Source organism: Sinohyriopsis cumingii, chromosome 12, assembly GCF_028554795.1.
Source record: "Sinohyriopsis cumingii isolate HCF-2022 chromosome 12, ASM2855479v2, whole genome shotgun sequence".
Taxonomy (NCBI): Eukaryota; Metazoa; Mollusca; class Bivalvia; order Unionida; family Unionidae; genus Sinohyriopsis; species Sinohyriopsis cumingii.
The window spans coordinates 125,400,406-125,428,203 of NC_142972.1; the positions used below are offsets into that span (position 1 = coordinate 125,400,406).

Below are 27,798 nucleotides of genomic sequence, written 5' to 3' on the forward strand. Positions count from 1 at the left end.
CTTTGATATGACTCGGCTGGGGATCAAATCCACGACCTCCCGCATCAGAGGCGGAAGCTCTAACCCAGTGCTGTCCAACCTTTTTGACACCATGGGCCACTGAAAAATGTTTTTCTTGAAGTCAAGGGCCGCAGCAGAAAACTGAAAAGCAACGACTATATAGCTGCTCGAGCTCTGGCGGGCCATTTAAAATCGGCCCGCGGGCCGCGGATTGGACAGCATTGCTCTAACCACTAGGTCGCTGGAGCGGTCGCGAATTATAGAGAAATAGCTGAAAGATAGTTGGATATTTTCTGAAAATGGGATTCTGCTACTCGCATATATATTTCATCCATACACTTTAAAATCTAAAAGTATGTAAAGTATGAAAAGTGTGAAAGTACAAAACAAGGCAAGAACTGCGTGTGATGAAAGTCTCTAGCTGGTAAATATTACGAATACTTGTATGTATTTTTAACCCGCTGGGGAGTGTTCCGGGCATTCGAGTATGTCTAGCGTGAATAAGTTAAAGGAACTCATAACTATGTTCTGTCTTGATCTCTTCCTTTGTTCTAAAATCATAAAGAACTAACAGTGTGTATCTTATTTAACTGTTATATATATATATATATATATATATATATATATATATATATATATATATATATATATATATATTAACTGTTCAGTACAGTATATTTTTTATTTTCTTAGTTCTTGTGTGAATGTGCTAGGTAAGTTGGTAATTGTGTGTTGTTGTAATCGGATAGGTACTCTGTTGTAAAATCATATGGCCATGGTAAGTATCATTTGTTGACAAATTCTCTGGAAATTTAGTAGTGTGTGTTCTTGCACTCGCATATGCACATTCCGGTACGTAAACAATAATTGTTCATCACATAATTAATAATTGTCAGATACGCAATTTTCTAGGAAGCTATTGAGATCGGAAGTACGATAACATGCACAACGATATTAATATATTGATCAATTGGTATTCCTGTTACTTTTGTATTTCTAAGCTATCGAACAGACTATGTATAGTGTTGATAAGCTAAAGAAGTTTGTAATTATGTGCTATCTTGGTACTTTATTGTCTTCTAACATTTTCATGGTACTAAAAGAACGCGGAAATTGAGACGGAAAAAGTGTGGAGGAAAGTCTGGTAGCTGTGCATCTATACTGGTATTTATTCATGAGTTTTCTTAGTTTTGATATGCTGTATGTATATTGTGATGGTATGCATTTATAGAGTATGTTTAGTTGCATACAAAATAGAAGAGTACGATAAGTATGCAGAAACTAAGCCGGAAATGCGCGTGCAGAGATTTTTTGTTGGTGAATGTTATTAATTATGTTATTATTTATAGAGCACATATTAGCTCAGATAAGCTGTAAAATCGACTACACGTTCATGTATCTGTATGGTAGTTTAATTTATATAAACATAAAAAGAAGGAGATTGTGTGGTGTTGTATTCCTTATCGTTACCGTACAATTTCTGTGTACGAAATTTACGCAGAAAATAAAAAGGGATTAAGTGTAGGAAGTCTCTAGTTAGTAATTTGTGTATCTATACCGGTATGTATTTATAAAGTGTATTTTGTTTTTGATATACTGGAGAAAAGAGTGTACTGACACGTACTTATAGCTTGCGTGATTTGAATAACGCTAGAGAGGTTGGTAACTGTGCTTTTGGATTCGTTACATTATTTTGTTTAAAAATCTTTAAGCACAGAAAGTATGAACAAGGCAAGAATGAAATACGCGCGTGGAAGAAAGTTTACATAGAGTTGGTAATTGCTACATTATGGGATCTATATTGCTATATTTTTGTAGAATATCCTTAGTCCTCAGTGTGTATTCATAAACCGTAGACCAGAATATGCTAAGTTTGGATTTTAAGCTGCAGACATTCGATTATAATATGTTCGTTGTGGATAACCTGTTGACATTTTCTAGTTATGTATAGGTACATATCTTTATCAAAATTAAATGAACATGACGCAAAATTAGTACACTTAGTTATCGTGTAGAGAAGTTTATTTTATATATATATATATATATATATATATATATATATATATATATATATATATATATATATAGTTCTCAGTAATGAAACCCTGAAAAACCCATAGATGTCGGCCAGCTAGAACATGCAATGTAATCTAATCTCGAGAGCTTAAACTGAATAACCGGTTAAACAGATTGATGACTGATTTTAAAAAAAAACACAAGGTAAATGTTTTATTGTACGCACTAAATATCGTGTTTAAAACGATTTGAACTAAAGTATAAGCATAAGCTGATGAGGTAGCGTTACTGTATAGTTATATACTTGTCTGGTGTAGAACTGCTTGCACTGTCCATATTAACAAAACAAATATTGATATGAATGTTAATCAATTTACCTACATTATATTTCCAGAGTTCATAACTCAGATGCATTATATGCAGCTCGGCAAGCATCAGTTGAAGAACGTTTGTATTCAAATATTCGAGCAAGAAAACCATTTCGGCAAGATTCGTAGCTGCAGAGTTTGTTTTACCTCTAAAGAATCGGTCAATAATTGGTTCATTTATTTTAGGCATGGGTTATATATATATATATATATATATATATATATATATATATATATATATATATATATATAGATATAGATATAATCTGGTTAAAAGTGGTCAAGTTTCTTTGTTGAAGCAATGCAATTTTAGATTTAGTAGTAGTGGGCATATTTGTTCAGAGATATACTTCACTGGTAACACCATGAAAGACATGCTATCTGTAATTTATTTTAGATTATAACTCGAGGATTTTAAGTAATTGTTCTAGTCTTATTTTAATTATTCTTTTTAGCAATTATAAGTGATAGCAACTATACTTTGATCAGAATAATATTAAATTTAGTTTATTTGACAATCACTGGTATTCTAAAAAAATTGCACATGCATTATGCAACGCCAGACAAACTCAATATATTATTATTCTATCTCATTTGTGAATGTGACCTGGTCTCCTGAGATAATGTCACATTTTGCAACAGTAACATTTAAGACTTTAATATTGTTGCTTCCGAGTTTATTGTGGTATAAACTGTCAGTTTGCGAATCATACATCAAATAACGCCTATCGGTTTTAGAGCCTGTTTACTGCGTATGAATTCTTGTTGAGGCATTGCTATGTAGCTATTTATATAATAGAGAATTCTCCCTCCGCAAAGTAATAGCTAAGTCAATATCAAATAAAAATTCTACCAATGTTAGGCGATCTAAGGTTTTGAACATTCCACAGCATGGTCTTAAGGTAAATTAGCATATGTGATCTGGATATTGTGTTAAATATTCAAAGCAAAATGGTGTATTGTTTTGTTTGACATACAAATGGATTTGAAATAGTTGTTCATTGTGACTTTTCCTAATTGTTATTATCCAGACACTTGAGTAACAAATTTTCGCGTCGTCAGATCTTATTTCTTGTTGATTAACATTTTAGGCTACATGCATGGGCTACTTATCAAATGAAATTAAGACTATCGGTAAGTTATTATAGTGATTGGAGTCCAATAGTCAAACAGTGCAATAAATCGACACTGACAGTTACGATGGATGGTGCAGGGGATCTCCCAACCCCACCATATTGTAACTATCAGTGTCGACGTCTTTCGTTGTATGACTGTGAATCCAATCGCTATAATGTTAGTCTTTGAAACCTCCTCCTCCCAATCCCTATATCAATTTTCCTATAATTTTAAATTCATTTGTAACGAACTACGTTGAAAGTGTTATCTCTAAGGTCAGAATCAAGACTGTAATTTCAACTCAGAATTCAACTAAACATGTTTACAATTAATAATGATCTGAATATTAAATCCACAATCACTGAGAAAATGTTGTTTACATAATAAATGTCACGTCTCATGTACACCATGATCTTGATTTTGGACAAGGACACTTTTACATAACATATAATCGCTATACCGGAATTACTACCGGAATATTGTGAATGCATCTACTTTAACAGCGTTATTAGAATAATGTAACACCTAATTCATATTATAATCATGACCTTTTCGTACTCAGAATCGTCTGTATCATGGGATAGTGGTGCGGAGAAGACTTTTCTCTTATAATAATTCATATATATATATATATATATATATATATATATATATATATATATATAAGATTCAATTTTTGTTGTGACCTATGTGGTCAGATGTTATTTATAGAGAGGTTTCTAAGATGGCCTTGATTTGGGGTTATTGTTTATTGTGCACTTCATAGACAAGTTTCCCTGTAGTTACTTTGCAAGTGTGAGTGAATTATGCCTTTATTGTTGTCATCATGGCAAACATTGCTAAAACAATAACCGATATTATTAGCTAGAAAATGAAACTGAAAATCAAAATAAATCTACCATACAAACCTGAACATTTATGTAAAACATTACGAATAATTTTACAGTTCTTCTTAAAGCAAATGTGTACACATTTGTTATTGAGAATATCATACAAGTAAGATAGAAGGAATTGTTTATATTCTTGAAGTCTTTGTGGTACTGTATGCCACCCTAATATCACCACGTGTTTATGAAATAAAATATGACCTATCTAATTGAATGCTGCTTGATGATAACATTAATTTCTTGACGTGTCCGTATGGCTGACATTGAGATTGGTTTATTTTACCCTAAATTTAATAATGCATCCATTGTATTCCTAGTAAAGTTTGTTGTTCAACCTTCAGTATGTGATAATTATGTCTCCAATACAGCTGCCACATAGCAACGATCACCATACTATCTTCCCATACCCGGTAGTTATCCGGTCACACATACGACCTTTTAAATGTGTATATAACAGATGTACAAAAACGTTATTTATTCTCACGATTAGAATAACGCTCTGGTTTGTAAACGTTGCATCCGTCTCTATGGTTATCGAAGTTGTGTTTACGTTTGTTTTTATTTGCTTCGTCATTTTTTCTGTAGATGTTAGGAAAATCCAACCAATTCAAGTCATAAAAGGTATAGTTATCAAGCTTTAACATCAGTATTATTACATTATTGTACAATATTCTATGTTATAGCTTGTTTTATATCTCGATATCTGTATTGAGTCGATGGCTCGTGCAATTTGACTTCGACTCTCTACCAGCAGTGTAAGTGATTGATACAAATATTTAATACAATGTAGGAGACCTTTTGATCAGAAAATGGATGATTCTATCCATACATCACTTCGGAATATTAAAATGTATAACTACTTGAATTGAGAGCGGCCATAAAATACTATTCGACATATAAATGTATTTATTTCATCAGAGTCTGAAAGAGACCAAAACGTAGAAGCGCACTTTCAAACCCGTGAAAAGGAAGCATTATGCCCCTGCCCATCCGAACGATACACTGAATACAAATAAAAAACTGAGCGGATTGATCACTGAAAAACTTGCTTATTTTTCATCAAATATGTCTTTTTGCATGACAGCTGCTTACTAGGTCACCAACATATATTTCGCTTGGATACTAAAAAACGTAGAAGTATTGTTGCTGTTTTGAATATAGCAAATGGAACGGAAATGGAGTCTGGAAACAAAAGAAATTGCATTTAAAGCTAGAACTATTTACAATTGGCATGTCGCAGTTGGAAATTTGACTTGTTATATGAATCAGGAAATACTCGTTCTGGAAAGGTGCAGTCAGTGCCCAAAATCGTGTTTGCATCTAATTGGGACAGACGCCCATCCTTTCCCGACGAGATATATGGTTCGTATTTTTAGAGATAATTTCACCATCATACCTAATCAATGTATCTATTTGGATACTCCCGACTTTGTCATTCTTTATCCAGTCATAGATTTTGAATGCATTATTTGCTGGAAGAATAGGACATGACTCAACAAAATAAGAGTGAGACATTATTATATTTCTTCCTGCAAATATATGATCTGCTTATCGGCCCCTTGAAGATCATGTTTTGATTTGCAACAAACTGATTACAATCGGAGATCTTTGCCAAGAATGTACATCCAGATGTTGTCGAACGCCTTGTTGACAATATTCGTCTTCAAGGCCATCTTTTCCTTTTCTAGTTCTACCAAGTTGGCAGAACATTAATTCAAGCAATAATACAGATCAAAGCAATTCTCATTCTCGTCCAGTATCGCACATGAAATAATACAGAAAGAACGGGACACTGCAATAAAACCATCATTGAATTATGAAACTTACTTGAATACAAGCAACGCTATGCTTCATACCATATGCTCTTTGTTTGTTCTTTATCGTTTGTTTTGTATTGTTGGTTGCGTTATTATGTAAACAATCTTCACGCAACAATGTTGGCTTTAAAATCACGGGTAGAGTTTACTTGGGTGTGTGTGGGTGTGAGTTTCAAACCTATATTCAAGACATTTGTTTTGGATAATACGCATGTTTACCATAGCACATGGCCCTGCATAGAAAATATGCGAGAATATATCTGTACTCTGTACATGTTCTTAATTATTTAACAGAAAATCAAGAATATACGAAGCATTCTATGTTTAAAATGCAGAGAAGAATCGGACAAATGTGTCGTTCGTTAATAAATCAGTATCACATATACAACGGCAGTACTTTGTTTCAATGGTAACCACTTAGCGCGCGAGAGAGAGAGAGGGAGAGAGAGAGAGAATTTCGTCAATGTGTAAGACTTCAGACACCATCCATACTGTAGATTGTAATTATGAAATTGTGTCATGCTGTAAAAGTGTATAGACGTTTTCATTGTTTGTTTTTTTTTTCGATTTGTGACGTTCAGTATTAAAGCTTCTTATTGAAATAAAATCCCATCTATACGTTGATCAAGATTGATTGAATCTATGCAGGGATTTGGACAGAAACAAGAAAATCCCAGTGGGGTGATATTATTTGTCTCCCCATGAGGCTATCCAGAGTTGGTTTACAAAGAATGTAACCCCGCGACTGGGATTTTATTGTCTTGGTACAAATACTGACAGAGTATTTTTCCCACCCTCTTTTTTCTAACTATATTATAAGTACCTCAATGTAGTTAGCAAGTTCAAAATACAATATTCATCAGGTACTATTATTGCTTCTCACTCTGTATAAAGGTCATCGGGTTTTGTACTCTATTAAGAAAATCTGGATAAGTATCTAAGTAGAATCTAGCTATATATGCTGCTCTTAGAAAAGGACAAAAATAAGAAAAAATTATTACAATTAGTATGTGTTGGAACTATTGCACAAATTGGGTCTCGAGCCACGTGTTTTTGTTTATACTGCGAAATAAGACGAATGTGTTAATGAAAGTAACGTCTACCCTAAGTACACAAGTTCTACTCATGAGAAATAGAAATATAAAATCATTTGATATTATTACCGTATTATCACATTGAATTGATGGAAGGAAATTTATAATAAATAATAAGTATCCTTTATACGGTTAAGTTTTAACTTTCGTTAGTTCTAATTTGAAAAACCTTATGTGGTAGGCAACGGTACGATGCTGTGCAAATACAATATGCAGAATGTGTACAGTTCTAATGTTGCTTTATGAGTAAATTTCTTTTTATTATATGTCTATTTTTGTTTTTGGATTTTATAACAATTACGCAGAAGATATAAAGAGTTTGTTTTGAAAAATAGCTCATACAGCGTGGACACCATGACTGAGACGACATATCTAAGATAATCAGACTGAGATAAGAAACGTAACGTTAGCAAAACAGGTAGATGTCTGTGGAGCATGGGTGAGAAATACTATTTTCTCCCTCTCTCTTAATTAAGAACTTAGTAAATTAGTGTATGTAAAACACAAAATGTGTGGCTTAGTATGGTCCATTTGGCGATTCGTTTGATTTCTCTCCTCGTCATAAAGATGTACTGTTTTCGTCTCTTCCACTTCCTTCATGATGCGAACGTAGTAGTTCGTTAAACTGGAAACATAAAACTGGGTCCTTTTAAAAAGAACTTTTTTAAGCGGATGAATGTGTTTATGACAATTTTATCGTTTATTTGCAGCACAAAATACTAACCTATTTGCTGAAGAAAGAAAAACATGCGCTTGCTTTCAGAATCGTATTATATAATTGTGATGTATCTCATGCGAGCACAATTTAGTTTCATATGTTCAGAGGCATTGATTGTTTAAAAATTTTTTTCTCTCTTGAATGATAAAATATGCTGGTTCTAGAGACTTTACCGTTGTCATTGCATATATGTAGGATAGATCTACTCTAATATATCTGCTACAATTCAAGAGAGGACTGACTCGCGTACGTTTACTTTTGCAATTTAATAGGTACCTTGAATTTGTTCAGCATCATTTTAACAAATCTTACTTGATAAGAACATATTTCATTGTTATTGTAGTATATGTGTAAATTGCATAAATTGAATCAAAAAGCTATTTTTCTTTTGATCTTATTTCTACCTTGAAAATTTATATGACTTGAGTTTAAACAAACTTTATCCTCAGAGATTTATTTCTCATCAAATAATTTAAAATAAGGAAATCAGAGAAAATATGAAGTTAACAAGACTTAAAAGATGGCCGCCCTTGTAGATCATCCAAATATGTTACTCAACGGTTCAAGAAGACCTGCAATGTGTGGAAAAACTAAGTTTATTTAAAGCTGCATACCATACATCCAAACGGATATGTTCACGCTACATTTCGCAAAATAATATTTTAATTATTGTCAGTTGAAATTAATAAAATATTTGAATTGGTTAATACTGATTGGATAATGCTATCCCATTCTATTACATTGTAGTCATACCAAGATTTTCCCGTTCTCCTTCCTTCACTTATATCTTAAATAATATTTTCATTTCTTCGTCTTGTATTAATAACAGCTTATAAAGAACTACTACTACTATTACTACTACCAGTACTATTACTACTACTACTACTACTAATAATAATAATAATAATAATAATAATAAGATGAATTAACACGTTTGATCTTGAATTTTAATATAGCTTTAACAATTTTAGTCATGTCGCTACAATGTCTGCAGTGTGGTAGTTTATAGTGATGTCTGGCTCCGTGACAAGATGCCGCAGACATGTAGCACCATGTCACACCCAGTTTCCATAATGTTCATAAAAGTTTCACAAGATGATTTTCGTATAAAAATAAGTGAGAGTTATTTATTAAGGTAAGTTCATTACAAACATTTTAATTGCATTGTTAATGATGCACTTTCACTGAAGTTTAAAATAAAGTTTGCTTCAAGCACACAGAACTTAAAATTAACTAGTGACATGGGTGGGACGTAAAACTTTACGACAAGCTCGTCAGTGGCCTTCATTGGACTGTATTAGATGTACATACATGAGTTTGGAAATAAAAAGGGTTTTTACATCACTCATATACGTGGGGAAGCTTTTTCATCTTTTGTTTCAATAGGATGTTTGAAATAAAATTTAAGTTTTTATCTATGAATATGTTAATTTTATATGTGTGGGACATTTTACAACCTGGTACATAATCCATAACTATAGAGTTCTTAATGAAGTTTGGGGTTGAATTATGATTTTTTTTATTTTGTTGTTTGCGGGGTGGGGTGGAGAGCGGAGGCAAACTGCATTTTGAACATAGTTTTGGCTATATCATGCCGAGGAAATGGGAGCTAAGTACCTGTCGAAGGAAACATTAATGCAGCCGACCCGAGCTCACCTGTTTTCTATCAAAACCGGAAGAACTGAATTACGAATTCGACATTCTACCAACTTAGCTACTGAGGCTCACATGGATTATGGTTACATTAACACCCAATGAAGTCGAAGAAACAATTAATAACTTTCCTTAACCGTTTCCTTTTATTTTCAAGTCACACGATTTTCGTATGCATTTTCTAAGAGAAATATTAAAGCTGAAAGCATAATTTTAATAATATTTTTTAACAATGTTTAGCCTTTTATACTCTGTCCAGTCTGATGAAGGGTCAAATTTTAAATCTGTAATTTTCCAACAATTTGTGCTTGAATTAGGCATCCAACAGTTTAAACCATCAGCCTATCACCCTGAAAGTCAAGGGGATTCTGTCTTATTGCTTTAATACAAAAAAGATTGGAATGATGGTGTTCTTTTGATGCTGTTTGATATAGGTAATCAGGTCAAATAAATCCTAAAAGTTCTTTCACAAATCCAAAAGTATCGATTGTTCCAAATTAATTTAAATATTCAATGTGTCGATTTACCAATAGCCTTGAATAGGTTGATTATCAAACAGTTTCGACATTTCACAATGATATAATCCACAAACTCTTCGAATGAAATCAAGTAATCACAACATAGTATTTTAGTCCAAGTTGATCTCCAGAACGTTCTACGTTTTAAACAATGCTAGACGTATATATTCGATAAGTTAGAAATGTCAGTATTCTCAGTTGGATAACTTAGATCTAGCATTATTCTCAATTCGATAATTTAGACAGTACAGTATTCTCTGTTCCCTGTTCGATATTGTACAACTAATACAGTATGCTCTGCTTATTTTCTTAGAAATATCAGCATTCTAGTACGCTGATCGTTGGCTTAGAAATGTCAGCATTCTAGTACACTGATCGTTGGCTTAGAAATATCAGCATTCTAGTACGCTGATCGCTGGCTTAGAAATGTCAGCATTCTAGTACACTGATCGTTGGCTAAGAAATATCAGCATTCTAGTACACTGATCGTTGGCTTAGAAATATCAGCATTCTAGTACGCTGATCGTTGGCTTAGAAATGTCAGCATTCTAGTACGCTGATTGTTGGCTAAGAAATATCAGCATTCTAGTACACTGATCGTTGGCTTAGAAATATCAGCATTCTAGTACAATGTTCGTTGGCTTAGAAATATCAGCATTCTAGTACGCTGATCGTTGGCTTAGAAATATCAACATTCTAGTACGCTGATCGCTGGCTTAGAAATGTCGGTATACTGTATTCAACAAACAAGAAATTCCGGTAGAAAATGGAAGAAAATGAATGGAGCATCTTTGCCTTATTGAAAAAGTAAGACATTATAAGCTGTAATCAACGAAAATGATAACATAAAAGAAGAACATTAATCTTATGAAAGGTCCCAGAACGTTTTAAACTGAACAAATTATGAAATACATAAGCTGCAAATATAGCCAATCGCCGCATCTTTCTCAGTACGCCAGCAACAGAGTAGATCCATTGGTTTATTGTCATTCTCGTCAATGTTCATATAGGTTTCAACAATTTGTGTTATACGAATGAACCGAAACATACAGTATGGCCTAATGGCAATTGTTAAAAAGAATGCATCTATGCCACTGTTCATCATTTACATTTCGCGAATACTGTGTTTCCATAAAGTAATTCCTGACCTATTCACGACTACAATGATTCACAAAGTTGGAGTATAAGAAATTCATAGCTCCCACGTGCGCACACACCATTAAACACGTACTATATTCTGCATTCTAGATACACCCATATATATATATATATATATATATATATATATATATATATATATATATATATATATATATATATATCATATGGCGAATAACAGCCCTTTCAAATGCACTGGATCCAGCAAGGGATCGCGTTTGTCAGGGATTGATTAAGATAAGTGCAATAAACGGACAACGAACAGTGCGAAACTAGTATCTAGCTTTCCTGGGCGCTTTCGACTCTTAATGAGTCTTTTTCAAAGGCAAATACGAAACATAGACAAGACAAACAAATAAAACAGACAAACCGTTGTCTTTGTAAAACTTTACATGACTACGACCGCTTGGTTTCAATGTTCTAAGGCGGCGTATCTAGTAAGATTCCTTTTCTTCCTGGTTTCTGAACTTCATTTTGGGTTGTAAGCAATTGCTATAAGTTTTAAGGAATCTTACTGGATACGCCGACTTCGAACATTTAAATCAAGCGGTTTAAACCAAGAAGACTAGAAAAAGACAACCATTTACAAATAAAGTTAACCTTTTGCAGTTGGCATGTTCTCTTTTCAATAATTCTCTAAATTTGCTTATTAGTCACTCAATAACCTATAATTACAAATATAACAATGAAATATCCGGGATATAATTTGCGCGTACATACATTTACATAAAATAACAGATGATGCTATGGCTCATTGATTTCTTGGTCAATATAAAATATATTTCAGCATCCGCAACAAGTCATAGTCATGTAAAGTTTTACAAAGACAACGGTTTGTCTGTTTTATTCGTTTGGCTTGTCCATGTTTTGTATTTTCCTTTTTAAGACTCATTAAGAGAATAATGGTATACCTTTATATAAATTTCATGTACTGTCTGGTAATTGTACACTGTCTAAGGACACCGGTAAGTAAAATGACCGCACTCTTGTGCTCAAGTCACCCTTAATTAGTGTAAAGCACGCTATCTTTAAAAATTATCAAAATACAGAAAAGGAATTTTGGCAGACAGTACAAGTTTCTCAAATTTAATAGCGTATTTTTGCACACTCCGTCTGAAAAATCTCTGACTTTGTGTTTCACTTTGCGAATGAAAGTAAGATCGCTGTAAAAGTCAAACATTCCTTTTGGACCGTGGAATACTTTCTCTAATGCTTATTTAATATTTTTAGAAAAATGGCGCACTGTATGATCCACACCATTTTGTCATTTTAAGTGACTGATTGAAATTTGGAGCTGAAAGGATTGCTGCAATGTATAACCTTTACTTTATTAAAACCCTCCTACCATTTCTGAGAACACTGAAATATGCTTTTCTTACTGAACAAATTTTGCAGGGGTTTAAGCAATTATAAGACAATTTGAACAAACTTCCCGATAATATCCGAGCATATCCAAAACAATTTGAACGATAATATCCAAGCATATCCAAAATTGCATCAGTTGCATCTTACTGATAGGCACTGGATATTCGAAGGATGGAATATTGCATGACGGCGAATTTTTCATACTAAACGTCCAAACTTTATATTGATGAAGTCTATCTAGAATTGGAAATGATGACATTTTTTCTGTTTTCCTGAGTGGAAGTTGCCAGAATCCTTTCAGAAGGTCAAACTTGGCAACCTATTTTGCATTCCCAGTTTTGTCAATATGGTCATCGATTTATGTCATTGGAAAAATTCCATTTTGGCGACACTGTAGACATTCCTACGGTCACAGTACACACTAAAAGTTTCATCTAAGTTAGGCACTAAAAACTCTCTTGGCTGGTCATTTTCCGAGCTTTGTATCAGGTCAGTGTCAATGTATTTTATTGAAAACAGTACATTGTTTGGTCAAACAAACCACAGCCTGATTTTATTATAGATTATTATGAACAACTCATGTCATAATGTTATATATCACTCCTTTGTTATTCTGCAGGCCTACCAATTAATAATCGATGTTAAGTTTTAAGGGACACACTGGTTTCTCAGTCCTTTATTATCCGGTACGTTGCCTTTGCCTGAGACGTCATAGCACTAATTTCTTTACCCATTGAGTGTATTCAGCTATTAATAGGCTATGATCTAGCTGGAGATAAGTGCATGGTTAATCAACATGTAACTAACATGCCTTGTTTGGATCAAAAGGTTGATGGAATTGAGATTATACTCTCCGATTGTTGTCCTGCTTGTGCAGTTAATAAAGCTATCAAAAGAGAGCTCCTGAGCATGATGATCATGGATAATTCCTAAGTCTGACGCATTCGTTCAGTATTTTGATGAGGTCGCGTTTTATCCTGGTATTAACCTATCAAGAGGTATTTTTCACAGTAATACCCTTTATGTTATTCATTCTCTAAATTCTAATCCTGGTAACAAAAGAGAATCATTTATAACCGAAGAGGAGAAAGATCATGGGATTTCTTGTTCTTCTTAAGACGGTTGGTAGCGAAACTGAAGCCTCACAAAAACCAGTTTGTTATTTTGTGAGAAATGGAGGTCACATGAAGTACTCTCAGATCTTGGGTTATCAGTGAGTTATCAAGTCGTGGTTCCTAAGTAATGTCAACAGAACATTCTTACTCTATCATATGAACCTCCCTTGGCCGGTCATTTGGGAGTCAATAAGACTTAAAGATCTTGAATAATTTTTTATTGGAATATACTTAAAAGTGATACTTTTTAGTACAGGTAGATTTTGTCAGTCTTGGCAACTGGTAGAAACACCCAATGGAAGATGCCTAAGCCTCCTCTGCAATCTATTCTTAGATCTGGCGAACCATTTGGTAGACTGTGTTGGTTCCTTACCTATCACCAAGTCAGGCAACCAATAATAGCTGACCATAATGTGTCCGCCAAGATTTCCAGAGGTATTTCCTTTGAGAAATATTAAAACTAATACCATAATAAAAGTTTTGATTAACTTTTTACGTTTTTTTTACACAATTTGGCCTTCCCAAATATGTTCAGTCAGATAAGGGTCACAATCGCCCTGATAGGCGAGGGGCTTTATAAATGTTTCTTTAAGGTAAAGATTGGGATGATGGTATTTATTGTCTGTTGTTTGCTGTTAAGGAATCAGTTCAAGAATCATTGAATTTTAGTATTCTTGAACTCGTTGTTGGATATACGGTCAGTGAACCATTGAAGTTATTAAAATAGAAACTATTTTCAAATGAAAATTGCAAGATTAACCTTCTTGACTATATCTAATTTCCAATATAAGGCTTTCAGTAAATTAAAGGTCATACGTAAGAGTGCACCAGTTCCTTTAGCTCCAAATGTTAGTCATTTATTTAAAATCTCTCTGATGCAGTTGATATGAGTGATGTTGCGATATTTTTCTAAAGAAAATTAGGCATCAGAGAAATTTTTGCACAATCAAGAAGGTATGTATAGCTTTGATCATGGCTTTGCAACGCGTTCAAGTGTATATTGATTTAGGTCCATCTTCGATCATTGAATACAGCGACCACAACACTCTTATTGTATTCGCAAAATGAAAAACAAACATCTGTATAGTTCCCTACTTCCTGACATGTAAACAGTTGGTAGCTATAGCATAATTACACCATCCCGTTTGTACAATCTACCGATTTGAAAGTTATTAAAATAGAAACTACGTTTAAATGAAAATTGCAAGATTAACCTTCTTGACTATATCTAATTTCCAATATAACTTGTCAAACGCGTGTGAAGTAGCAAAATCTAATCTTCACACTACTCAGTCAAAAATGAAATTAAAGTATGACGTAACTGAAACTGAAAGGAAATTTCACCTTCGTGATATAGTTCTGCTCTCTTGCCCATACCTCAAAATCCTCTTCTGGCAAAATGTTATATTCCTTATCCAATTGAAAAGAAAATTAATGACTTAAATTATATAATGGACACTACTGGGAGGAGGAAAGTAACAAATTCATTATGAAAAGTTTTGTAAAGGAGTATTTTGGAAGAGATAACACTGTTAATCATTCAAACAATTTAGTTTTACCTCTCCCTCACAGTGGCAATGTAAACGATGTAATCCAGTTTGACTGTAGTGACTACGGTTTAGGCAATATTCAATGTTTAGAAATACTAAACTATCTGGACCAGAAACTTTCACATCTACAACTACAGAAAAAGGGGTGAATTAAACCAGCTGTTATGTGAATATGAGCATTGTTTCCTGACGTTCCAACACGAACAAATAAAATCTACCATGACGTTAAACTTGTAGATTCTACTTCTGTGAAACAGCATCCAAACAGAATAAATCCTCTCAAGCAGGCATGTTTAAAAATGGAATTCTCTATTTGCTAAAGACTAATTTCATAGAAGCAACTACAAGTAAATGGTCACCGTGTATTCTTGTGCCTAAACCATATAATGCTTTCCGTATATGTAGTAAATGTGGCAATGCTAATAGTGTCACCAAAATGAACTAATTTCCAATTACAAAACTCGATGACTCCAGATGGACTTTATCAATATCAAGCAAGGCAGTTTGGTATGAAGAATTCTATGTCAACATTCCATACTTGAATGAACATGATAATATATTGTCTAGATAATCGTGACGCTTATATCGATGACATAGTCATCTGCACCGACACCTGGAAAGATCACTTAGAAACCTTTCAAAAATTCCTTGATAGACTCAATGATGCAATTTTTGACAATTACTTCTTCTCTTGCATTTAAAGGATATATTGTGGGGCACGGTAACGTTAAACCGGTAGAAGGTAAGGTCAAGGTTATTTCTGAATTCCCAGTGTCTATCAGTAACAAGCAGCAAATGCGATGTTTGGATATTGCTGGATATTATCGGAAAGCATGTTAAATTTTTTGTTATAATTGCAGAACCCCTGACCGATTTGTTGAGTAAGAAATGTAAATTTCGTTTGTCTAAGAAATGTTAGGAGGCTTTAAACAAATTAAAGGTCATACGTAAGAGTGCGCCAGTTCCTTTAGCTCCAAATGTTAGTCATTTATTTAAAATCTCTCTGATGCAATTGATATGAGTGATGTTGCGCTATTTTTCTAAAGAAAATTAGGCCTCAGAAAAAATTTTGTACAATCAAGAAGGATTTTATTGCTTTGATCATGGCTTTGCAACGCGTTGAAGTGTATATTGATTTAGGTCCATCTTCGATCATTGAATACAGCGACCACAACACTCTTATTTGTATCCGCAAAATGAAAAACAAACATCTGTATAGTTCCCTACTTCCTGACATGTAAAAGGTTGGTAGCTATAGCATGCTTACACCATCCCGTTTGTACAATCTACCGATTTGAAAAACAGAAGGTATCAAGAATACAAAAATGAACAAAACCTTTTAATTTCATTCATTAATTCATAAGTTCTAACCTGATTGTTGCTTTAAGTGCTTTAGCACGTGGATTTGTTTTAAATAACGTTTATGAATTTGTCGATAGCAGTAACGGTGAATTGATATATCTGTTTTCTATATTACTAATGGATGTTTTCTTCAAGAATATTTGACTATATTATTTGAAAGTGTGATGAAAAGTCTCTTGCTCGGAGATATATGTATGATGACTATCCTGTCATGAATTTACTGTTTTGTCTACAGTAGGTAGAGAAATTGTTGAAACTATTTTACGATCGAACTTTTAAACAACACAGGCAATACTTTCCATTTCACTTGGCATCGTAAGAAAGGTGAAGGTTACTGATATTCATTTGTCAGTCTTTAATTGTGCTCATCTGCAAACCTCCATCCTTCAGTCGCATGGTGACAGATCTATCAACATAACTTCATCATATGTCTCTTGCTGGGCGGTGCTCTTATTCCGATGAGAAATTCTGAAAGTGAGCAGCTCATTTTCTGATGGGAAAATTTGGAAAAAGAGCAGATCTTTCTGAACTGTAGAAGAAAATATATATTTTCGGAAATTGGAAGGAGAGATCATGATTTTATTTTAAGTGACCATGACAGAATATTTGGCCCAGAATGTGAAATGTAATTGGTATCTGTACAGATAATATTTACGAAATTAAGCAAGCAATAGAGAGACATACGTTTGTGAAATTCTGAACAACTTCCTCGATCTTGTTATGTATGTAAAGACCCCTTTGTTGAACATAGTGTAATCTTCAAGATTAAAAGTAATTTCATTTTTAAAATCCACAATTGCATAACATTCTTTTAAAATAACATATTGAACATTATTACAAGACCTTTGTTGATGTAGTCAGTACCAGATATAACTTAAAGCTAATCAGTTTATTGCTGTAGTTCATCAAGCGATCTCCAATTAGTGATTAAAATCAATAGCTGCAATTAAGAAAGTGATGAAACAAATAAAGACAGAAAAACTGCAGAAAAAGATAGAAGAAAAAGAACAGATAAAGGAAGAAAGGACTAAAGGAACGAGAAAAGAAAGACAATTATATAGTTGATTGAATTAAAAAGAATAATTCCTTTGTTCAGTTAAGTGTTGTTTTTAAAAGTCATAACAAGATCTAATTGTATGCCCAGAATATATGCATATATATATAGAACTCCTAGCAAAGTATTGTCCTAAAAATCAGACATAGTCGAATACGGAAAACTGACACAATAATCATTTGTAAGCTTTTAAACAATTTATGTAAGGTCTTTTACTTTACAGTTTTACATAGGAATCGTTTAGTGCTTAAGTTTGTATGCTTTCGTGTGTATATTAGTCGTTTTGTGCTTAATTTAGTACTCCATCGTGAATGAAACTTAATGAAACTTTATTGTAACACATCATTCTCTTCAACAGTCCTGACTTTAACAATATAGATGACCTACAATAAGATTTTGTGTAAATCATACACACTGTAAGCATAAGAGTTTGTGCAAATCATACACACTATAAGCAAAATTTGGGCCATTGAATTAATTGAATTGAGTAAGTTCAGATAATGTATGAAATACTGATGCGAACTTAGTGACTTCGAGACAATGATAATTCAGGTAGAAATTTGGAAATAGAACCTTTATGAGAAAAATATGTTCGGACAAATGCAACCTTTTAACAAGTACAAGTGTTCAAATCTCTTGATTGATTGATTAAACACTAATTGAAGGTAAGTATTATGATAATATTTTATTTGGTTTAACTCAAGTTTATTGAGAGAAATATATCAATATTTTTACTACAAATATTATTTCTGTGCTTACAACTAGTTGACCAAAACTGTCACAAAGAGGGAAAATATCTGCTGCATTTGCAAAGAAAGACACATTATTATTAAACTCCAATCTTCGTAAGCAATCTTCTTCATAATTATAATTATTATAGCTAACCTCTTTCTTCTTGGCATTGTTATCAATTATTATTAGTTACTTATGGTGTCCAAAATCTAAAAAGAAACAGGACGTGAGTAATTTTTGTGAATCGGATTAAAACCTGTGGATATTTTAGCACATATACGCAAAGTTTGAAGTCACTGTAGGTTTCAATATATTTCAGACTGTCGATCAACATGGAAGTTCCGGATTACTATGATGAGGTGTCTCTAAGACTAATGAGAGTACTGGACATATCAGGATATGGGGAGAAAGCTCGGTGGAAGAGAACTGAAATCTGGAGACAGATTGAGAAACTTAAAAATGTCCAATCTTTACCTTTTGACCTTAGGACACATTATGTCGGAAGTCAAGCGGAGGCAACTGATATGGGATTAAATTCAGATCTTGATGTTATTTTATTATTCGTGGCCCCTACAGTAGTGCAGGATCTGCGGTCATGGAAGCCTGGTTCTACAATATTCCTCATGATTACAGATAGCACCACACCCCCAGGATATGTCAAGTTACAAAGGGTATACAGTAATGCACCAATTCCTGTTTGGAATCAACAGACAGACATACTAAAGTTAGATGCGCATGGTCGATCAGTTCTATACAATGCGCACACAGGTATTAAATGTGAATTGGCTCATGCACATAATGGACCTGCCAATACATACTATTACAATTTAGGATTTTCATCCGACATTGTATTCGCTTTCCGAATGTTATCATGGCCTTATATGGTCTTGAAGTGGATAATACGACACAGAAATCACAACTGGCCATCACAAGAAACCGTTGCCGTCATTCAACAGTCCGGGACACTACTTGTACCAGTGGGCCAAACACTAAGCCCTGAGAGACATCTTCACTGGAGAATATCCTTATCGTTTGGGGAGAAAATACTAGTTTGGCAGTTCAGTTCGTCTCAGTACAAATGTTACGTCTTACTGAAAATGATCAACAAATACTTCATCAAACCGAAGGCCGGAGACAATGTGTTGACTAGTTACCACTGTAAGACTTGTATATTCTATTTGATCGAGAGCACACCTGCAACTTTGTGGCAGCCTCAAAATGTACTGATTTGCATCGAGCTTTGTTTGAGAAAGTTGCGTACATGGGTGGAGGAAGGCAACTGTCCGAATTATTTCATACCGGAGGAAAATATGTTTCTGGGTAAAGTGTATGGTCACATTCAAAGTTACCTGGTTAATGTTTTACACGATCTAATTAGACAAAGGGGAAAGTATCTCACTGGGATATCCTATAACAGAATTGGACAAAAGCTGATCAGAGCCTGTCAGGTTCCCGTTGCAGAAATTGACCATGAAGAAAAACATTTTAATTCCGCATTCTTTGCAGTTATTCATCTACTGATCCTAGTTCGATCAACTTGGTTTGATCTTTTGGCTAAGGGTGTTCTAAGAAATCCCTGGATATTAGAAAGGACATTATCATCACATTGGGGCGCACAGGAGCCTAGCAACATACTTATCTCATTTTGTTGTTCCAGTCTTGGTTCCTATCTGGCCTCTAAATGCTGGAAAGAGGAAGTCATAGATCAAGAGGGTCTAGACTTGGCTTACGAGTTTCTCCTGTTGGGGTCATCGTCTGATGTTGCCTCCGGAAAACTAAAGCTTGCAGCTTTCTACCTCATGCAGAACAATGTCATACTGGCAGAAAATATACTTCAAAATATTGAAAAGAACTACACATTCCTTGTTTTGAATGTAGAAACAGAGGCAACCAAGGATTTCATCTTGCTTAGAATTGAGAATGAGAATCTTTCAACCACAGAGTTAATAAGACATTACTGTGCCTTTCCAGTGCCTTATCTCCCCTTAGAAATTCATTACACACCCAGAGCACTTATCCCAGAGATGTTCCGCTCGACAGGATCATACCAAGTTTCTCTAAATCCTCTTATTGACTACATGCAGTCATGGGCAGTGGTGGATCCTAAATTCTATCTTCATTTTCTAGAGCATCAGTGTTATCACCAGCAGTACAAAATCCCCCAGAAGATGGCTGCTTTGGACAACATGATCTGGGTCATACGATTCAAGCGGTTGAAGTACAAGGACACCGCCTTCAACCTGCTGGCGTACTGTCTGAAGAAGGAGGGATTACTATTGCAAGCCTACAAAATTCTCTCCAGGTCAATGAAGCTAAAGAATCACCACAACGCAGCCAAGTGGCAGATAGGTTGTCTTATTAACGCTGCTTTCATATGTCTGGGCGGCAGACATTAACTTGTGGCGTCCCCATGATCAAATAGTTGCATTTCTTTACAGGTAAATGTGATTCGAAAAACTAAATATAAAACACATACCAAAATCACTAATATACCTTCTAGAATCGACTTTCAAAGAGTGTAGAAAACATTTTGCGTCTATTTTCACAAGAAGAACTTACTTGCATTGTAGACAAAAAATATATTGAAATTTATAAGTGTACTAATTATTAAGTTTATCCCCACTCTGTGTTATTATTAGTAACACAACGTAAAAGGTTTAGATTATTTTGCAAAGGTCATTGAAAGTATCATCAGTATGGCTATATCAAGACACGAATATTCTGCAATGCATTTATGAAATTTGCCGTTTTGAAAGACTAATTCTATTTCACCATCTCAGACAGTATATACTAACTTATGATATCGTTTGTTTTCAGAGACTGAGTTATATGGCAATTTCTTTTTATTGAAATGACAATTTGGGTTATATCATGATAGATACCCTTGTTTCAGGAAAAACTTTTCTTCACACGGATTTTTAAGATTGATTGCACCATATAAATATGTTGACATTCCCAACAGATTTCACCCAATGAAAGAGTATGAAAAGCTTTTCTCAAAGCAGATTTATATTGAAAGATCTATTTTTGTTGTCTCTTAATGTAAATAATACAGCAGCAGAGAGGGCGAACAGACCATAGAATTCCGACAAACAAATAAAACAAACAAAATAAAATCATCTCGTAGAAAGGTCCAGATTTTTACAAATAAACGTTTCATTGAGATGTTTTATTTTTTGTTGAAACCAACCCCATCAATAAAACCTTAGTTCGAAAAGGTAGCTGAAAAATAAAGTATTCTACGTGTTTATTTATTTTTTGTTTAATTACTGGACGACCAACATTGGTAGGCGCCCTCTCTGCTGCTCATCAGAAACGTTACAAGATTTTATCAAGACCCACACGATATCTCGTTCTTGGATCATGTAAATTTATTGTTATAAATCCATGCGGAGTAGCTTGCGCTCGTGAAAAGAAATTTCTGAATTTAATTATATCCATGTCACCATCACACCAAGTTTGATGAATATTTCGCAGCGTGTGTGTGTCTATATCATTAAACACAACTAAAATATTGCAGTTGTCTCTGATCACTTTCGGAATTTGTGTATACCGTTGAGTAACATAGATCACATCTGTATTTTTATGTCTACCTCGAGAAAATATTCTACCAGGATTTGTTTGTTTATCCAGCATCACATCGTCGTATACAACTAAATTATTAATAAATCCATCTAAAACATCTACGCATGGTGCTTCATCAATATCGGTTATAAACTCTATAACATCATTACCTTCGTCCAGTAATCTTGCGTTTTCATTGAAATCTTTAAGTACATCATAACATCGTTGATCATCAGCGGATGGTGCTACTAAATATAATTTATCTCATTTCATAAGTAATAACTGCGTCTTACCCGATCCAGATGGTCCTATGATAATCATTCTGATGGAATTCGGTAGCGCAGGATGATGCTTAACAGGTTCTCGTTTTCTTGTCGCTGAGAAATCAATTATATCTATATATATTATAACATGAATTTATATTGCTTACGCTGTAGATCTAAAACTCCAACTACTGATTTAGCTACGGTTACAATAAAAAATAAAAAAATAGCGTATGGTGGAAAACGTTCTGTATGCGGTAGGAAGAAATTTTCGTTTTTACCTAATAAGCGCGGTGGTGATATTGCTAATTTGATGTCAAAGTTTCCAGGTACTCCATGGGCTAAATATAGCGGAGAAGAACATCTACCAGGATATAATTATTGCGGTCCTGGTACCAGACTTGATATCAGACTGGATAATCAGGATCAACCAAAACCAGGCGAGGAGACAATAAACGCCATTGATCGAGCTTGTCACTCTCATGATGTAGCTTATAAAAGTAAAAATCTACAAGATAGACATATTGCGGATGTGAAATTAATTCACGCGCTAGATTCTATAAAAACTAAAAATATCAAAGAAAAATTAGCTAATTGGTTAGTAAGATCCGCGATGAAAAGTAAACTCGTATTAGGGTCTGGTAATATATAATGGAATTAATTTATTATTCACCAAGAGGATACTGGAGAGGCAAAGCAGCAATTAGTAAACTTGCTGATGCAGCAGCGGTTAAACATTCTACTGCTAAAACGTGGTTATTTAAACAAGCAATATGGCAAATTTATCTACCACCACCGAAACGAATTCAGTACGCTTATTTCGATGTTAGTGTTCCTAATGAAGTTCATCAAGCTGATATTCTGTTTTACCACATGATACTGTACGTAGAAAAACGTACAAGTACGCGTTAACCGTAGTTGATGTTGCAAGTAGGTATAAAGAAGCAGAACCTCTATCAACGAAAACATCATCTGAAGTAGCTGATGGGTTTGAACGAATTTATCAACGAGGTGGTGGACCACAAAGTGGTCTACGATGGCCACAATTATTACAGGTTGATCCTGGTAAGGAATTTCTTGGTCCAGTATCATCGTTGATGAAACAACATAATACCAAAATACGACGAAGTCATACTGCAATTCATCGTGATCAGGCAATTGTTGAGCGATTTAATCGAACACTCGCTGAGCGGTTATTTGGATATCAATACACGAAGGAATTTATTCAAGATAAAAGATCTCGCGAATGGGTTGCAAGATTACCAAGCGTGATAGCTGCATTAAATGATGAGATTACACGAACAACCAACATGAAACCCATTAATGCAATTACAAAAAAAGTATACCAACACAACGAAAAGATGTTGAAAAACAAAAAATATTGGGTGATGTTACAGTCAGATATTTATATGAACCGGGTGAACTTGAAGGTGGTAAAGCGATAGCGACTGATCCTATTTGGAGTGTTACTACACACAAAATATCCACCGTGACAAGATCCTCAGGTAGACCTGCAATCTACAGATTAGATTCGGCTGCTCCTCAACGTGGATTTACACGTGAACAACTACAAATAATTCCCGAGGATACACAACTACCACCGCGATCATTTAACTAGCACCCAAGGCGCTGGCGCCTCTACGTCGATTACACTCAAGACAGGTCAACATGGTATTTTCTCGTGTATGACCGCGACTGTTATCTTTTCTGTCTACGGTAAATTGTCTTGAATCATTACTCGAATACCGCCATAACATTATACAATTACAACTTGCACAATGATTATTCTGCTGCTGTTTTAACTCAATAATAAATTCAGCATCAAGATCAAAGTCACGCTTATTTTTTTATCAGATTGTTTGTATCCGATTAATTTTTTTCTTATTATATCATCATCGATGATGTTAAATTTATCAACGATTTCAGGAATTATAATTCTACGTAATTGAGATATTTTTCTGACCCTCGATACCGCTAAATAGACTAAATTTGATCGTCCACAATCCAAACTCGTGTATCAGAAATAGTTAATCCCTGAGACGAGTGGATCGTCATAGCGTGTCCCAACACCCATGGAGATTTGTCAACGCGTAATGCATCTTCGACTACACTGATATCAACGGCGACAATATCATTTAATACGAGATTCTGTTTTTCAGTTTGCCCTGGAATATCAACATTAATATTCTGTTTTCGTGTATCTGATGGTCTATAACATAACGGTACAGGTAATTCTGAATATTTTTCTTTATGTAGTTGAAATAACTGCTGCTGTAAAGCGTCTCTGATTATTTTTCTGCTTGCTACTATCAAATCGTTGGGTCTCCATAAATTTAAAAAATCACTCATTGAGGTCTCTGAGATCACTCCGCGTATTATTTCAGACTGAATTTTGTTTGATTGTAATCTGATTAATTTTTTTAATTCCTTTAAATTTGCATCGAGAGCTCTATGATCATCATCTATTTCTTCGTAATAATCAACGAAATGTTTTAACCAATCATGTGGAGATGGTCCAACAAAAGGCGGCGGTTGACCATGATTGCCACACATTATTATAGCGGTATTTTTCGTCAACAACCAATCAAGAAACATTTTTAATGTATCTAATGACACCGTGCATATCTCGTCCCAAATAATTATTTTAGGTATATATTTTTCTCCCATTTGTTCAGGAGTCCATGTATCCCCGCGCCACCGAAAGAAACTATGATACGTGCACGATTGTACTTGCCGTTGTTTCATCTCCCGTGCAAGTCTATGTGTGGGTGTCAGCACGATCATATCTGAATTTCTAAAAACATTAATTGCTCGAGTCGTTTTTCCGCATCCACCAGGTCCATTGAGATATATTGTCTTATATCTAGTTATTGGATCACTCAACGATGGTGCTTTCGACATTTCTGATATTTTATTACCCTTACGATAAAAATCTCTCATTGGAACATCTGCTGATTCTGTGTAATTGTGTAATATTTCTTTTTTTATTCTCCATGAACTCCATCGTTCATCATTACTTAAAAATTTCATAACAGATTCTAAATATTTACTCGAAATATAAAACGAATCTGTTGCGACTCTGACTGCGGTCTCAGGAAATCTATTAATCATCGATAATAAATTTATAGAAACATAAGCTAACAGGGAAGATCTTAGATGAGTATACTGTGGGGAGATATCATTTATGTAACTAACGATCGTACCCAATTTTGTTCCGTCGGATAAATCAACACCTTCTAGATTTACAAATATATTTCTCGCTGTTGTATCAGCGATTATAAAATCGTACTCGGCATCATCTAGAATTAATCGTGCGTGATGTCTTTTATGATCATATGCACCACCTTGAGTAAATTTACCTATAATTTTTCTACCAAGATCTTTTGCGGTTTTGAGTTAAATCTCGAGAATTTTAGGAGCTTCTTTGATAATATCATCTTCGGAAGCATCAGGAAATTTTTCCTTAAATTCCTTAATAACTTCATCGAGATTGATAGAATCTGACATGGGCAACCAAACTTCGGTCTGCGCGTGATATGATATAATCGCCTCACTAACCACCAACGATGTCAGTATCGCACAATCTAGCATATATCGTAATAAAACTATAGGCACCCAGCGTTTTCCACAAAAATGTCTGCCAAACCAAACATAACAAATCTTGTGAAGATTTTCGTTAAGCTCGAATGATTCAACACAAGCAAATCCAGTCAGATCAAAATCAGGTAATGGTCCATTAATTGCCACTCGCGTCATCTCGTTTGTAGGGTGACCAAATCTTTTAAAGTACACAGAACAATCTCCGTATCCTAGAAAACTTCCTGGATAGCATGCAACCATATCAACCGAAATGACATCATTGTAATTATACTTGGTATTCCATAATCCACCGTGTCCGTATTCGACGCAACTTGCGCGTACGTCCTCGAGTAAATCAAATCGTGTTGGTTTCCATGAATTTCTTTCTCTAGCGAAATGAGCCGCAACAGATGGAACGGTAAAACAATTAGTTAGTAATTTGTCAGTATTTTCCGCGTGCTTGCACTCTAAAAACTTCTCCGCGAGATTTTTCATCTTGTCATGGAGAGATTCTGTTCGATATATTTCACCATTTGGTCTGACAAACTGATCAAATTCACCTTCCTCATTACTTTTAAATAACCATACTGATACAGGATCGTTTTTACTTATTTCGTTAATAAAATCAAACATGCTCATATCTGAGGGATAAAATCTAACAGTTCGATCACGTGGAAATATTGTTACTGCGCTGGTCCATACGTGCGCGTTATGATCAATATTATTTATTGGAGCTCCTTTCGATTTATATTTCGATTCGTACAATACTTCTCCCGTTATTGTTGATACTGCTATTGGAAATTTTTATATTTTTCCTAGTTCAGCAACATCTTTTATTGTAGCACCGGTATCCTTAACTGAATCAGCCCATGAGTTTATTTTTTTACGTCTTAAATCAGTTAATCCGTTTCCACGCATCGCGTTTGTAAAGTGTTCTATTACTCGTTCGGCTACACAATTTATTTTTGAAAATTTCATGGGTGCCAGTTTATCAACGTTGGGTTTTTTATTTATCTCATAGATTCCATAAATAACCGCTGTTACAGGATACGCTCGCTCATAATACGGTTTATCAATACCCGTCAATAGACCCGGTCTGGAATTTTTACTTAATATGGCAATTTTATTATTACCAATGACAGGATCATATTTGTCACGGATAATCCAACTACCTGTTTCTGTTAATACAATAAATTTTACTCTGAAGAAATATTTTTGATTGCCCTCATATTCAGTGATGTAGTTAATGATAGTTGCCGCTCGCTTGTCATTCATTGTGGCGTCCTTGACAGTATTGCGAATAATCTTGAACGTTGACCATACATGAGATGCACATTCCGTGTAAAATTCTTTCTTGGCGTCGTGAATTTTCGAGATCAAACTTTTATTTTTCGGATCAACCAGATCTCGTACTGGTAAGTCAGAAGATAATCTGTCGAGATTAATTTATATTTAACAGGCCTAGTTTGGGATAATCTCTCAAACTCGTTCATATAATTAAAACAAATATTTAAATAAAAAATATATATACAATGTCTCAATGCAGATGGTTGATGATCGGTTCAGTAAATCGATGTAACAAATCCTGTAGAGGTGAATTTTGTTGGATGCACTTACAAAGTATACGACGAGGAAGTCTAGGACCAACACCGTGTCTGCGATGTGGTATTGGGGTGCGAGGCAAAACAGAATTATGTGGAAAGTGCGGTGGAAAACGGTTTAGAGAACTTAAAAGATCTTATGACAAAAAAATAATAATGGTGAAAACGCTATAAAATCCGTGGAGGATTATATATCAAGATTTCAGAGAAGCAATGATTTAAACAAATAATATTATTGTATAAATGGAGCAAAATATATCTGTCCCAC

The 27,798-nt window shown here is 34.4% G+C and overlaps 1 protein-coding gene across 1 annotated transcript; it reads left to right on the forward strand.

The window, feature by feature from the left end:
• Positions 1 to 1,031: 1,031 nt before the first annotated feature.
• LOC149787404 (uncharacterized) lies at positions 1,032 to 22,038 on the forward strand. Its single transcript, XM_089978376.1, has 2 exons — positions 1,032 to 1,164; positions 18,843 to 22,038. Exon 2 carries the CDS (start codon positions 18,856 to 18,858, stop codon positions 20,917 to 20,919), a length of 2,064 nt encoding a protein of 687 aa, XP_089834502.1. The 5' UTR covers positions 1,032 to 1,164; positions 18,843 to 18,855; the 3' UTR covers positions 20,920 to 22,038.
• The last annotated feature ends 5,760 nt before the right edge of the window (positions 22,039 to 27,798 follow it).